At 40.9% G+C, this 16,624-nt stretch overlaps 3 protein-coding genes across 3 annotated transcripts; all 3 read right to left on the reverse strand.

Moving 5' to 3' along the window:
• Positions 1 to 878: 878 nt before the first annotated feature.
• On the reverse strand, positions 879 to 4,646 carry LOC124006872 (transcription factor HES-7.1-A-like). The gene is made up of 3 exons (XM_046317062.1): positions 4,509 to 4,646; positions 1,508 to 1,603; positions 879 to 1,391 (listed from the first exon to the last, which is right to left on the reverse strand). The coding sequence occupies exons 1-3, from the start codon at positions 4,644 to 4,646 to the stop codon at positions 879 to 881; spliced, it is 747 nt and encodes a 248-aa protein (XP_046173018.1).
• Positions 4,647 to 4,707: 61 nt separating this feature from the next.
• On the reverse strand, positions 4,708 to 5,408 carry LOC124006873 (transcription factor HES-7.1-like). The gene is given in 4 exon segments (XM_046317063.1): positions 4,708 to 5,008; positions 5,010 to 5,053; positions 5,170 to 5,265; positions 5,403 to 5,408. Coding segments are annotated over 4 exon segments (447 nt in total).
• Positions 5,409 to 14,949: 9,541 nt separating this feature from the next.
• Positions 14,950 to 15,650, reverse strand: LOC124006874 (transcription factor HES-7.1-like). Its single transcript, XM_046317065.1, is given in 4 exon segments — positions 14,950 to 15,250; positions 15,252 to 15,295; positions 15,412 to 15,507; positions 15,645 to 15,650. Coding segments are annotated over 4 exon segments (447 nt in total).
• Positions 15,651 to 16,624: the final 974 nt, after the last annotated feature.

The raw sequence follows: 16,624 nt of genomic DNA on the forward strand, positions 1-16,624 counted from the left end.
AATTAAGGAAAAATAATATTTTACCATGAACCTCTGATCAAAATACTGTGAATGAATAATCCATTCCAAATTCCAAGAGGAAGAGGAGGACATCATTTTTGTATAATGGCGAGAGAAACCCCCTTTTTTTCCGTCATTCCGCATTCACTCGGTGTGTAAAAAAGGCCCTAAAAACCTTCGTTTGAGTTTGAAGTGTGATTGGAGGTCGTTGTCTCTGAACCCTTTGCTCTTCTTGACCGGGAGGTAACAGGTGTTAAAGCGCGTGGTCTCTTCGCACCTTTGACTTAAACACACACATGCCAGCTATCAATGAAATGAAAATCTATGAAAACTATGGAGTACTTTTAACTGGCATCAGAACTTGACACCTTGAGTTGGTTTAATGGTAAATAAGTCATTTAATTATTGATTTTCTGGCTGAGAAAGCAGATGACAATAATAACCAGAAACACATTTGACACTTCAATATATTACGGATTAAGATACCATTGAGACAATGCTTTTAAAGGAATGTGTTTTATTTGTATTTCAACATACAGGCCTATATATCTGGAAGAACAAAGGAACAAGTCACAGAATAAATTAATGTGCAAAAATAGACAAGATATCAGAGTACTACAACTTATACATAGTACATGTTGTAATATTAAAGTATAGAGAAATTGTACAATATTTCGAATTGATATATGCTTTGCAGTACAACATTGTCATATAACTGCACATCTATGGAGTCTCTGAGTCAGGTGTTCACAACACTGCATAAATTAATAACAACATAGCAACCTCAGCAGAAAAGGATGTGGCATCCTGGTTATCAGTCCATATGATATTAGAGTTATTTTACAGTTCAATATCCCAATTCAGGCTCCTCTGCTAGATCAGGGCCAAGGCCTCCACACAGACTGGCTGCCTGGGAGGTTCTGGGATTGGGCTTCTTTGTCAGCGTGTCTGTGGGGCACCTGGGGAGGTTTGGGATCTCCATGTCGGAGTGGAGCTCTGTGAGCATGAGACAGATGTCTCCTGTAGACATCACAAAGCTGTTGTCTGTAGTGGGACTCCTGTATCTTCATCAGGTTTGAGGACTGGTGGCACGTTGTGCTGGGCAGAGAGTTTGAAGAGTGGGCTTTAGCCAGAACTTCGGAGTTCATACAGGCTTGGCTGTTCATCCGAGCAGAGAAAGTAGAGTTCAGTGCTGCCTCCAGCTGCAGACCCTCCTCTTCCTGCCCCAGGAAGTGTGCAGCTCTTTGCAGGCAGCCTGAGAAGCCATCCTGGAAGGGATGTTGCTTTTCACCATCTTCACCTTTCTTCCTGTCCCCATCTCCAGTGTTCTGAAGAAAGAGAACAGTGTGTTCCAGGATCTCAGCTTTCTCCACCCTACGCTGAGTCACACCCTGTTGGGGAGAAAGAGAGGGCAGATTAATGCACAGTCATGCTACACTTCTCGGAGGAGCTGACACCTGTATGAGCTGCATTTAGAGCAGAGTCAAGTTAGAGGTTAACTTCATACCTGAAGTAGTGGTCCCTGCAGCAGCAGGGTTCTCAGGCTCTCCAGACTGTGGTTCATTCTCTCTCTCCGACGTCTCTCCACCTGAGGCTTGAGGAGCTACAAGAGAAAGAGGAAAGGAGATCAGACCAGGGAGATTAGACCAGTGTCTCTGGTAAACCAGTGTGTCTGAAACAGTCACTTTATACTACAGTAAGGGCTCCTAAAACCTAAATATATTTACGTCATAGGACTAGTTACTTTGGTACATTTTAGGAACACATTGTTTTTCCAATTTCAGTCAACAAGCTAACAACAAAATAGGCCTACATGTTTTAGGTAAAAATCGATTTTGATTGACTAATATCTATTATAGATATACTGATGAATATAATCACTTCAAAGGATCAAATCTCACCGTTCTGTACATTTTCCTGTTCTCTTTTTCCCCAAGTGGTTTCATCTTTGTTAATCAACAAGCTGCTTTACGCTTAACGAGCATCTTCATCCAGAGGTCAGAGAATTTCCAGATGTAAATGATCAAGAAGAACAGTAGTATTTCTCTGTGCTGTGTCTCTGAAGAATAATCTCAATATGGCATTTCTGTCTCTGGACGACTTTTAAATCGTTAGGAATACGAGATTACTTTACACTCCTCCCATTGCTACCGGTAGCCAATCCTTGAGCTTCCTCGCGCCTTGTACTGTTGAAATACAGTTGAGTACCCTTTACAAGTTATAAATGTCATACAAAGTGAATTCATAGAAGACGTCTAGATAGTCATACGGAGGGTAAATAGTATGATGGGGTGTAAAAATATAGGCCTATTGAAACGGACAGATGGCCAGTGTTACCCAGTGAAGTGTCGAGAGCTGTTGGTTAAAATGATTTCGACACGGCTCATTGACGTGCTTTCCCGGGTTTAACAATCAGTATATCAAAAGGACCACATGGCGCTTGGGTACAAGGCATCAAATCCGCAGTAACACCCGCGGGTATGTGTTTGAAAGCGCTAACAAAAGTTGTAATTATTACAAGTGAGGTGTAGGCGAGAGTCGACCAGTCTCCAGTGTGACACGGTTTTACAAATGAATTAAGTGACACCTCAGTCTCTTAAATACAGACAGAAACACGCACAGCCAAAATAAATTGCACATTCCGATTGTGACAACATTTTACGCACAGACCGAACACGCGTTTCTGACTTGTTAGTGGACCAATATTGCTTTAATACAATTGACTATTACATAGATAATATTATTTTGATTTAATTATATTGTAATATTAGCCCAAGGTAATTAATATTTCAGAGGTCAACATGTGCGCGTGAGAACTTGGGAGCCTGGGAATGCACTAGACATTCGATGGCGGCTTTCATTAAATTATGTACGAATTCTAACAGGTAATGAAGAACAAACTGTTGTCTATCATATCCCTTTTCCCAAGATAAATTATCTCAGGACAATTTCCCAGTGTTTCTCATCAGGGACCAAAGATTAATTTGGTCTCCTCATTTTCTTGGCTTGTCAATATAACTATTTCAGGATCATAGTTATAAAAAATGGGGACTATATTGAGCCACGTGCTGTAAATGGTACTTCGTCTTATAAGGTTAGAGTAAATTAACAATATTAAATTGATAGAGAATGGCATTTGCAATGCGAGGGTTGCTGGTTCGATTCTCACGGGGGACTTGTATTAAAAAATATGAAAATATATTCACTCACTATTGTAAGGCGCTGTGGATATGACCGTTGGCAAAATGTCAAGGTAAATTCCATCACAGAACATTTCTAATAACCGAATAATTTGGTGATCTAAATAACTAGCTATCCTGTCTAAGAAATGTGACTTCTGTCCCAGACTTTGGAAGATGCTTCTAGATTGTAGGCTAGTCTCGATTTTTGACAGCAAATCGTTCAATATTTGTAAACTCTCCTTAAACCAAGGCTGTCCCCCTGCAGGTTTAGGAATCATTTGTTAAATATTATTAGCGTAGTCTTACAAATATTAATGAATGTTAATTACATTGGAAGATGCTTCTAGATTGTAGGCTAGTCTCGATTTTTGACAGCAAATCGTTCAATATTTGTAAACTCTCCTTAAACCAAGGCTGTCCCCCTGCAGGTTTAGGAATCATTTGTTATAAAGCCTGCATATCATAGCCCTATGAAAGAAGACGACATCTGCTGAGAAACATCTCATTTTGTACCATGAACCTCTGAACCAATTACTGTGAATGAATGATCCGTTCCAATACCCCAAGGAGAAGACGAATGCATCATTTTTGTATATTTGAGAATGTCAAGAGAAGCTCCTTGTTTCAAGCAGATGGCATCCTCTCGGGTTATAGAAAGGCCCTAAAAATCTTCCTTTGAATTTGAGGTGTGATTGAAGGTTACTGTCACGTAGCACTTTGATGTTCACGCCCGAACAACTTGAGGTGTTAAAGCGCGTGGTCTCTACGCACCTTTGACCAGCTATCAATGAAATGCAGATCTATGATAACTTTGCAATACTTTTAACTTGCATAGGAACGTGCCAAGACACCTTGAGTTGGTTTAATGGTAAATAAGTCATTTAATTATTGATTGTCTGGCTGAGAAAGCAGATGACAACAATAACAAAAAACTAATTTGACACTTTAATACATTAAGGATTAAGATACCATTGAGACAATGTTTTTAAAGGAATGTGTTTTATTTGTATTTCAACATACAGGCCAATATAACTGGAAAAACAAAGGAACAAGTCCCAGAATAAATTAATGTGCAAAAATAGACAAGATATCAGAGTACTACAACTTATACATAGTACATGTTGTAATACTAAAGTATAGAGAAATTGTACAATATTTCGAATGTATATATTTTTTGAAGTACAACATTGTCATATCACTGCAAATCTATGGAGTCCCTGAGTCCAGTGTTTACAACACTGTATGCATTTAAACACCATAGCAACCTCAGCAGCAAAGGATGTGGCATCCTGGTTATCAGTTCATAGGATATTAGAGTTGTTTTACAGTTAAATACCCCAATGCAGGCTCCTCTGCTAGATCAGGGCCAAGGCCTCCACACAGACTGTCTGTCTGGGAGGTTCTGGGATTGGGCTTCTTTGTCAGCGTGTCTGTGGGGCAGCTGTGGAGGTTTGGGATCTCCATGTTGGAGTGGAGCTCTGTGAGCATGAGACAGATGTCTCCTGTAGACTTCACAAAGCTGTTTTCAGTAGTGGGACTCCTGTATCTTCATTAGGTTTGAGGACTGGTGGCACGTTGTGCTGGGCAGAGAGTTGGAAGAGTGGGCTTTAGCCAGAACTTCGGTGTTCATACAGGCATGGCTGTTCAGCCGAGCAGAGAAAGTAGAGTTCAGTGCTGCCTCTAGCTGCAGGCCCTCCCCTTCCTGCCCCAGGAAGTGTGCAGCTCTCTGCAGGCAGCCTGAGAAGCCATCCTGGAAGGAATGTTGCTTTTCTCCATCTTCACCTTTCTTCCTGTCCCCATCTCCAGTGTTCTGGAGAAAGAGAACAGTGTTCCAGGATCTCAGCTTTCTCCACCCTACGCTGAGTCACACCCTGTTGGAGAGAAAGAGAGGGCAGATTAATGCACAGTCATGCTACACTTCTCAGAGGAGCTGACACCTGTATGAGCTGCATTTAGAGCAGAGTCAAGTTAGAATGGAACTTCATACCTGATGTAGTGGTCCCTGCAGCAGCAGGGTTCTCAGGCTCTCCAGACTGTGGTTCATTCTCTCTCTCCGACGTCTCTCCACCTGAGGCTTGAGGAGCTACAAGAGAAAGATGAAAGGAGATCAGACCAGGGAGATTAGACCAGTGTCTCTGGTAAACCAGTGTGTCTGAAACAGTCACTTTGTAATACAGTAAGGGCTCCTAAAACGTAAATCTATGTACATGGTAGGACTACGTCCATAGGTACATTTTAGGAACAAATTGTTATTCCAATTTCTATAAAAAGCTAACAACTAAATAAGCGTACATGTTTTAGTTCAAATCGATTTTGTTTGACTAATATGTATTGCAGATATACTGATAAATATAATCACAACAAAGGTTAAATTCTTACCATTCTGTCAATTTCCCTGCTCTCTTTTTCCCCAAGTGGTTTCGTGTTTGTTAATCAACAAGCGGCTGTTGTCCTTCATCCAGAGGTCAGAGAAGGTTCAGATGTAAATCATCAAGAAGAACAGTAGTATTTCTCTGTTCTGTGTCACTGAATCTGGCATTCTGTCTCTGAACCTCTTTTAAGTCCATAGGAATAAGAGGTGACTCAGTACTCCTCCCATTGCCACCGGTAGCCGAACCCTGAGCTTCCCGGCACACGCCTTGTACTGTTGAAATACAGTAGAGTAGCCTGTATAAGTTATAAATGTCATACAACGTGAATTCGTGGAAGTCAGGATAGTCATAAGAAGGATAAATAGCATAATGGGGAGTACCAATCTGTAGGCACATTGAAACAGGCTGATGTCCAATATAACCCAGTGAAGTGATGAAAGTAGTTGGTTTTAAGTTAGTTTGACACAGATCATTGTCATGCTTTCTCACGGGGTCCCAGGTTTAACAACTTGTATATCAAATAGGACCTCATGGTGCTTCTGTAGAATCCATCACATCCGCAGTAAAAACCCCTGGGCACGTGTGTTAAAGCGCTAAAAAAAAGGCACGCGTATTGTAATTATAACAATGGAGGTGTAGGGGAGAGTCGACGAGTCTCCAGTGTGGCACGGATTTACAAATGAATTAAGTGACACCTCAGCCTCTCAAACACAGACAGGCACACGCACAGCCACACGGTATTGCCCATTCCAATTGGCACAACCTTTTACGCACAGAACCAACACGCGCTTCTGACTTTGTTAGTGGATGAATATTGCTTTAATACAATTGACTCTTACACTATTATTTAGATTTAATTATATTGTTATATTAGCCTATGTTAATTAACATTTCAGAGGTCAATGTGTGCGCGTGAGAACTGGGAACCTGGGAATGCTCCACCAGGCAGTCGGTGGCGGTATTTGCCTAATGATGTACAATTTCTAACAGGTAATAAAGAACAAACTGTTGTCTATCCTACACCTTTTCCCAAGGGAACAATCTCAGGACAATTTCCCAGTGTATCACATCAGGGACCATATATGATTTTGGTCTCCTCATTTTCTTGGCTTGTCAATATAACTATTTCAGGTTAAAGGTTATATTTAAAAAATGCGGCCTTTACATGCTGTAAAAGGTACTTCGTCTGATAAAGGTAGTGTGATTTTTTAATATATTTTTTTACCTTTATTTAACCAGGCAAGTCAGTTAAAAACATATTCTTATTTTCAATGAAGGCCTAGGAAATGCCTGCAGAACGACAGATTTGTACCTTGTCAGCTCGGGGGTTTGAACTCGAAACCTTCCGGTTACTAGTCCAACGCTCTAAGCACTAGGCTACGCTGCCACCGTGTGAGTTTATAATATTGTTGGAATTAGTTGAGATTCCATCACAGAACATTCTAATAACCGAATAATATGGTGATACTGATGATGAACCACATTTGTTAAATATTATTAGCTCAGACTTACTAATATTAATGAATGTTAATTACGTTGGAATTCGCTTTCAGACTATAGGTTACTCTCAACATTTGAGAGTAAATCGTTCTATAGTTGTAAACGATCCTTACACCAAGGCTGTCTCACTGCTGTTTTAGGCATAATTTGTCATAAAGCCTATATAAAATATACTTTGGATAAAAATACGTTTTTTTCAATTAAGGAAAAATAAATATTTTACCATGATCCTCTGATCAAAATACTGTGAATGAATAATCAATTCCAAATTCCAAGAGGTAGAGGAAGACATCATTTTTGTATAATGTCGAGAGAAAACCCCTTGTTTCCGTCATTCCGCATTTACTAGGTTTGTAAAACAGGCCCTAAAAACCTTCGTTTGAGTTTGAAGTGTGATTGGAGGACGCTGTCTCTGAACCCTTTGCTCTTCTTGACCGGGAGGTAACAGGTGTTAAAGCGCGTGGTCTCTTCGCACCTTTGACTTAAACACACACATGCCAGCTATCAATGAAATTAAAATCTATGAAAACTTTGCAGTACTTTTAACTGGCATCAGAACTTGACACCTTGAGTTGGTTGATTGGTAAATAAGTCATTTAATTATTGAATGTCTGACTGAGAAAGCAGATGACAACAATAACCAGAAACACATTTGACACTTTAATACATTACGGATTAAGATACCATTGAGACAATGCTTTTAAAGGAATGTGTTTTATTTGTATTTCAACATATAGGCCTATATATCTGGAAAAACAAAGGAACAAGTCACAGAATAAATTAATGTGCAAAAATAGACAAGATATCAGAGTACTACAATTTATACATAGTACATGTTGTAATACTAAAGTATAGAGAAATTGTACAATATTTTGAATTGATATATTCTTTGCAGTACAACCGTGTCATATAACTGCAAATCTATGGAGTCTCTGAGTCAGGTTTTCACAACACTGCATAAATTAATAACAACATAGCAACCTCAGCAGAAAAGGATGTGGCATCCTGGTTATCAGTTCATATTATATTAGAGTTGTTTTACAGTTCAATATCCCAATTCAGGCTCCTCTGCTAGATCAGGGCCAAGGCCTCCACACAGACTGGCTGCCTGGGAGGTTCTGGGATTGGGCTTCTTTGTCAGCGTGTCTGTGGGGCAGCTGGGGAGGTTTGGGATCTCCATGTCGGAGTGGAGTTCTGTGAGCATGAGACAGATGTCTCCTGTAGACATCACAAAGCTGTTGTCTGTAGTGGGACTCCTGTATCTTCATCAGGTGTGAGGACTGGTGGCACGTTGTGCTGGGCAGAGAGTTGGAAGAGTGGGCTTTAGCCCGAACTTCGGGGTTCATACAGGCTTGGCTGTTCAGCCGAGCAGAGATAGTAGAGTTCAGTGCTGCCTCCAGCTGCAGACCCTCCTCTTCCTGCCCCAGGAAGTGTGCAGCTCTCTGCAGGCAGCCTGAGAAGCCATCCTGGAAGGGATGTTGCTTTTCTCTATCTTCACCTTTCTTTCTGTCCCCATCTCCAGTGTTCTGGAGAAAGAGAACAGTGTGTTTCAGGATCTCAGCTTTCTCCACCCTACGCTGAGTCACATCCTGTTGGAGTGAAAGAGAGGGCAGATTAATGCGCAGTCATGCTATACTTCTCAGAGGAGCTGACACCTGTATGAGCTTCATTTAGAGCAGAGTCAAGTTAGAATGGAACTTCATACCTGATGTAGTGGTCCCTGCAGCAGCAGGGTTCTCAGGCTCTCCAGACTGTGGTTCATTCTCTCTCTCCTACGTCTCTCCACCTGAGGCTTGAGGAGCTACAAGAGAAAGATGAAAGGAGATCAGACCAGGGAGATTAGACCAGTGTCTCTGGTAAACCAGTGTGTCTGAAACAGTCACTTTGCACAACAGTAAAGGTTCCTAAAACCTAAATCTATATACATGGTAGGACTAGGTCCATAGGTACATTTTAGGAACAAATTGTTATTCCAATTTCAATAAAAAGCTAACAACTAAATAGGCCTACATGTTTTAGTTCAAATCGATTTTGATTGACTAATATGTATTGCAGATATACTGATAAATATAATCACAACAAAGGTTAAATTCTTACCATTCTGTCAATTTCCCTGCTCTCTTTTTCCCCAAGTGGTTTCATCTTTGTTAATCAACAAGCGGCTGTTGTCCTTCATCCAGAGGTCAGAGAAGGTTCAGATGTAAATCATCAAGAAGAACAGTAGTATTTCTCTGTTCTGTGTCACTGAATCTGGCATTCTGTCTCTGAACCACTTTTAAGTCCATAGGAATACGAGGTGACTTTGTACTCCTCCCATTGCCACCGGTAGCCGAACCCTGAGCTTCCCGGCACACGCCTTGTACTGTTGAAATACAGTAGAGTAGCCTGTATAAGTTATAAATGTCATACAAAGTGAATTCGTGGAAGTCAGGATAGTCATAAGAAGGATAAATAGCATAATGGGGTGTACCAATCTGTAGGCACATTGAAACAGGCTGATGTCCAATATAACCCAGTGAAGTGATGAAAGTAGTTGGTTTTAAGTTAGTTTGACACAGATCATTGTCATGCTTTCTCACGGTGTCCCAGGTTTAACAACTTGTATATTTATTTTTACTAGGCAAGTCAGTAAAGAACAAATTATTATTTTCAATGACGGTCTAGGAACAGTGGGTTAACTGCCTGTTCAGAGGCAGAACGACAGTTTTGTACCTTGTCAGCTCGGGGGTTTGAACTTGCAACCTTCCACTTACTAGTCCAATGCTCTGAACACTAGGCTACCCTGCAGCCCAATAAAAAAGGACCTCATGGTGCCCTCCTGTAGAATCCATGACATCCGCAGTAAAACCCCTGGGCACGTGTGTTAAAGCGCCAACAAAAGGCACAGCGTATTGTAATTATAACAATGGAGGTGTAGGCGAGAGTCGACGAGTCTCCAGTGTGACACGGATTTACAAATGAATTAAGTGACACCTCAGCCTCTCAAACACAGACAGGCACACGCACAGCCACACGGTATTGCCCATTCCAATTGGCACAACCTTTTACGCACAGAACCAACAGGCGCTTCTGACTTTGTTAGTGGATGAATATTGCTTTAATACAATTGACTATTACACTATTATTTAGATGTAATTATATTGTTATATTATAAAATATACTTCGGATAAAAAAAACACGTTTTCTTCAATTAAGGAAAAATAATATTTTACCATGAACCTCTGATCAAAATACTGTGAATGAATAATCCATTCCAAATACCAAGAGGAAGAGGAGGACATCATTTTTGTATAATGGCGAGAGAAACCCCCTTTTTTTCCGTCATTCCGCATTCACTCGGTGTGTAAAAAAGGCCCTAAAAACCTTCGTTTGAGTTTGAAGTGTGATTGGAGGTCGTTGTCTCTGAACCCTTTGCTCTTCTTGACCGGGAGGTAACAGGTGTTAAAGCGCGTGGTCTCTTCGCACCTTTGACTTAAACACACACATGCCAGCTATCAATGAAATGAAAATCTATGAAAACTATGGAGTACTTTTAACTGGCATCAGAACTTGACACCTTGAGTTGGTTTAATGGTAAATAAGTCATTTAATTATTGATTTTCTGGCTGAGAAAGCAGATGACAATAATAACCAGAAACACATTTGACACTTCAATACATTACGGATTAAGATACCATTGAGACAATGCTTTTAAAGGAATGTGTTTTATTTGTATTTCAACATACAGGCCTATATATCTGGAACAACAAAGGAACAAGTCACAGAATAAATTAATGTGCAAAAATAGACAAGATATCAGAGTACTACAACTTATACATAGTACATGTTGTAATATTAAAGTATAGAGAAATTGTACAATATTTTGAATTGATATATGCTTTGCAGTACAACATTGTCATATAACTGCACATCTATGGAGTCTCTGAGTCAGGTGTTCACAACACTGCATAAATTAATAACAACATAGCAACCTCAGCAGAAAAGGATGTGGCATCCTGGTTATCAGTCCATATGATATTAGAGTTATTTTACAGTTCAATATCCCAATTCAGGCTCCTCTGCTAGATCAGGGCCAAGGCCTCCACACAGACTGGCTGCCTGGGAGGTTCTGGGATTGGGCTTCTTTGTCAGCGTGTCTGTGGGGCACCTGGGGAGGTTTGGGATCTCCATGTCGGAGTGGAGCTCTGTGAGCATGAGACAGATGTCTCCTGTAGACATCACAAAGCTGTTGTCTGTAGTGGGACTCCTGTATCTTCATCAGGTTTGAGGACTGGTGGCACGTTGTGCTGGGCAGAGAGTTTGAAGAGTGGGCTTTAGCCAGAACTTCGGAGTTCATACAGGCTTGGCTGTTCATCCGAGCAGAGAAAGTAGAGTTCAGTGCTGCCTCCAGCTGCAGACCCTCCTCTTCCTGCTCCAGGAAGTGTGCAGCTCTTTGCAGGCAGCCTGAGAAGCCATCCTGGAAGGGATGTTGCTTTTCACCATCTTCACCTTTCTTCCTGTCCCCATCTCCAGTGTTCTGAAGAAAGAGAACAGTGTGTTCCAGGATCTCAGCTTTCTCCACCCTACGCTGAGTCACACCCTGTTGGGGAGAAAGAGAGGGCAGATTAATGCACAGTCATGCTACACTTCTCGGAGGAGCTGACACCTGTATGAGCTGCATTTAGAGCAGAGTCAAGTTAGAGGTTAACTTCATACCTGAAGTAGTGGTCCCTGCAGCAGCAGGGTTCTCAGGCTCTCCAGACTGTGGTTCATTCTCTCTCTCCGACGTCTCTCCACCTGAGGCTTGAGGAGCTACAAGAGAAAGATGAAAGGAGATCAGACCAGGGAGATTAGACCAGTGTCTCTGGTAAACCAGTGTGTCTGAAACAGTCACTTTATACTACAGTAAGGGCTCCTAAAACCTAAATATATTTACGTCATAGGACTAGTTACTTTGGTACATTTTAGGAACACATTGTTTTTCCAATTTCAGTCAACAAGCTAACAACAAAATAGGCCTACATGTTTTAGGTAAAAATCGATTTTGATTGACTAATATCTATTATAGATATACTGATGAATATAATCACTTCAAAGGATCAAATCTCACCGTTCTGTACATTTTCCTGTTCTCTTTTTCCCCAAGTGGTTTCATCTTTGTTAATCAACAAGCTGCTTTACGCTTAACGAGCATCTTCATCCAGAGGTCAGAGAATTTCCAGATGTAAATGATCAAGAAGAACAGTAGTATTTCTCTGTGCTGTGTCTCTGAAGAATAATCTCAATATGGCATTTCTGTCTCTGGACGACTTTTAAATCGTTAGGAATACGAGATTACTTTACACTCCTCCCATTGCCACCGGTAGCCAATCCTTGAGCTTCCTCGCGCCTTGTACTGTTGAAATACAGTTGAGTACCCTTTACAAGTTATAAATGTCATACAAAGTGAATTCATAGAAGACGTCTAGATAGTCATACGGAGGGTAAATAGTATGATGGGGTGTAAAAATATAGGCCTATTGAAACGGACAGATGGCCAGTGTTACCCAGTGAAGTGTCGAGAGCTGTTGGTTAAAATGATTTCGACACGGCTCATTGACGTGCTTTCCCGGGTTTAACAATCAGTATATCAAAAGGACCACATGGCGCTTGGGTACAAGGCATCAAATCCGCAGTAACACCCGCGGGTATGTGTTTGAAAGCGCTAACAAAAGTTGTAATTATTACAAGTGAGGTGTAGGCGAGAGTCGACCAGTCTCCAGTGTGACACGGTTTTACAAATGAATTAAGTGACACCTCAGTCTCTTAAATACAGACAGAAACACGCACAGCCAAAATAAATTGCACATTCCGATTGTGACAACATTTTACGCACAGACCGAACACGCGTTTCTGACTTGTTAGTGGACCAATATTGCTTTAATACAATTGACTATTACATAGATAATATTATTTTGATTTAATTATATTGTAATATTAGCCCAAGGTAATTAATATTTCAGAGGTCAACATGTGCGCGTGAGAACTTGGGAGCCTGGGAATGCACTAGACATTCGATGGCGGCTTTCATTAAATTATGTACGAATTCTAACAGGTAATGAAGAACAAACTGTTGTCTATCATATCCCTTTTCCCAAGATAAATTATCTCAGGACAATTTCCCAGTGTTTCTCATCAGGGACCAAAGATTAATTTGGTCTCCTCATTTTCTTGGCTTGTCAATATAACTATTTCAGGATCATAGTTGTAAAAAATGGGGACTATATTGAGCCACGTGCTGTAAATGGTACTTCGTCTTATAAGGTTAGAGTAAATTAACAATATTAAATTGATAGAGAATGGCATTTGCAATGCGAGGGTTGCTGGTTCGATTCTCACGGGGGACTTGTATTAAAAAATATGAAAATATATTCACTCACTATTGTAAGGCGCTGTGGATATGACCGTTGGCAAAATGTCAAGGTAAATTCCATCACAGAACATTTCTAATAACCGAATAATTTGGTGATCTAAATAACTAGCTATCCTGTCTAAGAAATGTGACTTCTGTCCCAGACTTTGGAAGATGCTTCTAGATTGTAGGCTAGTCTCGATTTTTGACAGCAAATCGTTCAATATTTGTAAACTCTCCTTAAACCAAGGCTGTCCCCCTGCAGGTTTAGGAATCATTTGTTAAATATTATTAGCGTAGTCTTACAAATATTAATGAATGTTAATTACATTGGAAGATGCTTCTAGATTGTAGGCTAGTCTCGATTTTTGACAGCAAATCGTTCAATATTTGTAAACTCTCCTTAAACCAAGGCTGTCCCCCTGCAGGTTTAGGAATCATTTGTTATAAAGCCTGCATATCATAGCCCTATGAAAGAAGACGACATCTGCTGAGAAACATCTCATTTTGTACCATGAACCTCTGAACCAATTACTGTGAATGAATGATCCGTTCCAATACCCCAAGGAGAAGACGAATGCATCATTTTTGTATATTTGAGAATGTCAAGAGAAGCTCCTTATTTCAAGCAGATGGCATCCTCTCGGGTTATAGAAAGGCCCTAAAAATCTTCCTTTGAATTTGAGGTGTGATTGAAGGTTACTGTCACGTAGCACTTTGATGTTCACGCCCGAACAACTTGAGGTGTTAAAGCGCGTGGTCTCTACGCACCTTTGACCAGCTATCAATGAAATGCAGATCTATGATAACTTTGCAATACTTTTAACTTGCATAGGAACGTGCCAAGACACCTTGAGTTGGTTTAATGGTAAATAACTCATTTAATTATTGATTGTCTGGCTGAGAAAGCAGATGACAACAATAACAAAAAACTAATTTGACACTTTAATACATTAAGGATTAAGATACCATTGAGACAATGTTTTTAAAGGAATGTGTTTTATTTGTATTTCAACATACAGGCCTATATATCTGGAAAAACAAAGGAACAAGTCCCAGAATAAATTAATGTGCAAAAATAGACAAGATATCAGAGTACTACAACTTATACATAGTACATGTTGTAATACTAAAGTATAGAGAAATTGTACAATATTTCGAATTTATATATTTTTTGAAGTACAACATTGTCATATCACTGCAAATCTATGGAGTCCCTGAGTCCAGTGTTTACAACACTGTATGCATTTAAACACCATAGCAACCTCAGCAGCAAAGGATGTGGCATCCTGGTTATCAGTTCATAGGATATTAGAGTTGTTTTACAGTTAAATACCCCAATGCAGGCTCCTCTGCTAGATCAGGGCCAAGGCCTCCACACAGACTGTCTGTCTGGGAGGTTCTGGGATTGGGCTTCTTTGTCAGCGTGTCTGTGGGGCAGCTGTGGAGGTTTGGGATCTCCATGTTGGAGTGGAGCTCTGTGAGCATGAGACAGATGTCTCCTGTAGACTTCACAAAGCTGTTTTCAGTAGTGGGACTCCTGTATCTTCATTAGGTTTGAGGACTGGTGGCACGTTGTGCTGGGCAGAGAGTTGGAAGAGTGGGCTTTAGCCAGAACTTCGGTGTTCATACAGGCATGGCTGTTCAGCCGAGCAGAGAAAGTAGAGTTCAGTGCTGCCTCTAGCTGCAGGCCCTCCCCTTCCTGCCCCAGGAAGTGTGCAGCTCTCTGCAGGCAGCCTGAGAAGCCATCCTGGAAGGAATGTTGCTTTTCTCCATCTTCACCTTTCTTCCTGTCCCCATCTCCAGTGTTCTGGAGAAAGAGAACAGTGTTCCAGGATCTCAGCTTTCTCCACCCTACGCTGAGTCACACCCTGTTGGAGAGAAAGAGAGGGCAGATTAATGCACAGTCATGCTACACTTCTCAGAGGAGCTGACACCTGTATGAGCTGCATTTAGAGCAGAGTCAAGTTAGAATGGAACTTCATACCTGATGTAGTGGTCCCTGCAGCAGCAGGGTTCTCAGGCTCTCCAGACTGTGGTTCATTCTCTCTCTCCGACGTCTCTCCACCTGAGGCTTGAGGAGCTACAAGAGAAAGATGAAAGGAGATCAGACCAGGGAGATTAGACCAGTGTCTCTGGTAAACCAGTGTGTCTGAAACAGTCACTTTGTAATACAGTAAGGGCTCCTAAAACGTAAATCTATGTACATGGTAGGACTACGTCCATAGGTACATTTTAGGAACAAATTGTTATTCCAATTTCTATAAAAAGCTAACAACTAAATAAGCGTACATGTTTTAGTTCAAATCGATTTTGTTTGACTAATATGTATTGCAGATATACTGATAAATATAATCACAACAAAGGTTAAATTCTTACCATTCTGTCAATTTCCCTGCTCTCTTTTTCCCCAAGTGGTTTCGTGTTTGTTAATCAACAAGCGGCTGTTGTCCTTCATCCAGAGGTCAGAGAAGGTTCAGATGTAAATCATCAAGAAGAACAGTAGTATTTCTCTATTCTGTGTCACTGAATCTGGCATTCTGTCTCTGAACCTCTTTTAAGTCCATAGGAATAAGAGGTGACTCAGTACTCCTCCCATTGCCACCGGTAGCCGAACCCTGAGCTTCCCGGCACACGCCTTGTACTGTTGAAATACAGTAGAGAAGCCTGTATAAGTTATAAATGTCATACAACGTGAATTCGTGGAAGTCAGGATAGTCATAAGAAGGATAAATAGCATAATGGGGAGTACCAATCTGTAGGCACATTGAAACAGGCTGATGTCCAATATAACCCAGTGAAGTGATGAAAGTAGTTGGTTTTAAGTTAGTTTGACACAGATCATTGTCATGCTTTCTCACGGGGTCCCAGGTTTAACAACTTGTATATCAAATAGGACCTCATGGTGCTTCTGTAGAATCCATCACATCCGCAGTAAAAACCCCTGGGCACGTGTGTTAAAGCGCTAAAAAAAGGCACGCGTATTGTAATTATAACAATGGAGGTGTAGGGGAGAGTCGACGAGTCTCCAGTGTGACACGGATTTACAAATGAATTAAGTGACACCTCAGCCTCTCAAACACAGACAGGCACACGCACAGCCACACGGTATTGCCCATTCCAATTGGCACAACCTTTTACGCACAGAACCAACACGCGCTTCTGACTTTGTTAGTGGATGAATATTGCTTTAATACAAT

The sequence above is a fragment of the Oncorhynchus gorbuscha genome, linkage group LG20, assembly GCF_021184085.1.
Source record: "Oncorhynchus gorbuscha isolate QuinsamMale2020 ecotype Even-year linkage group LG20, OgorEven_v1.0, whole genome shotgun sequence".
NCBI lineage: Eukaryota > Metazoa > Chordata > Actinopteri > Salmoniformes > Salmonidae > Oncorhynchus > Oncorhynchus gorbuscha.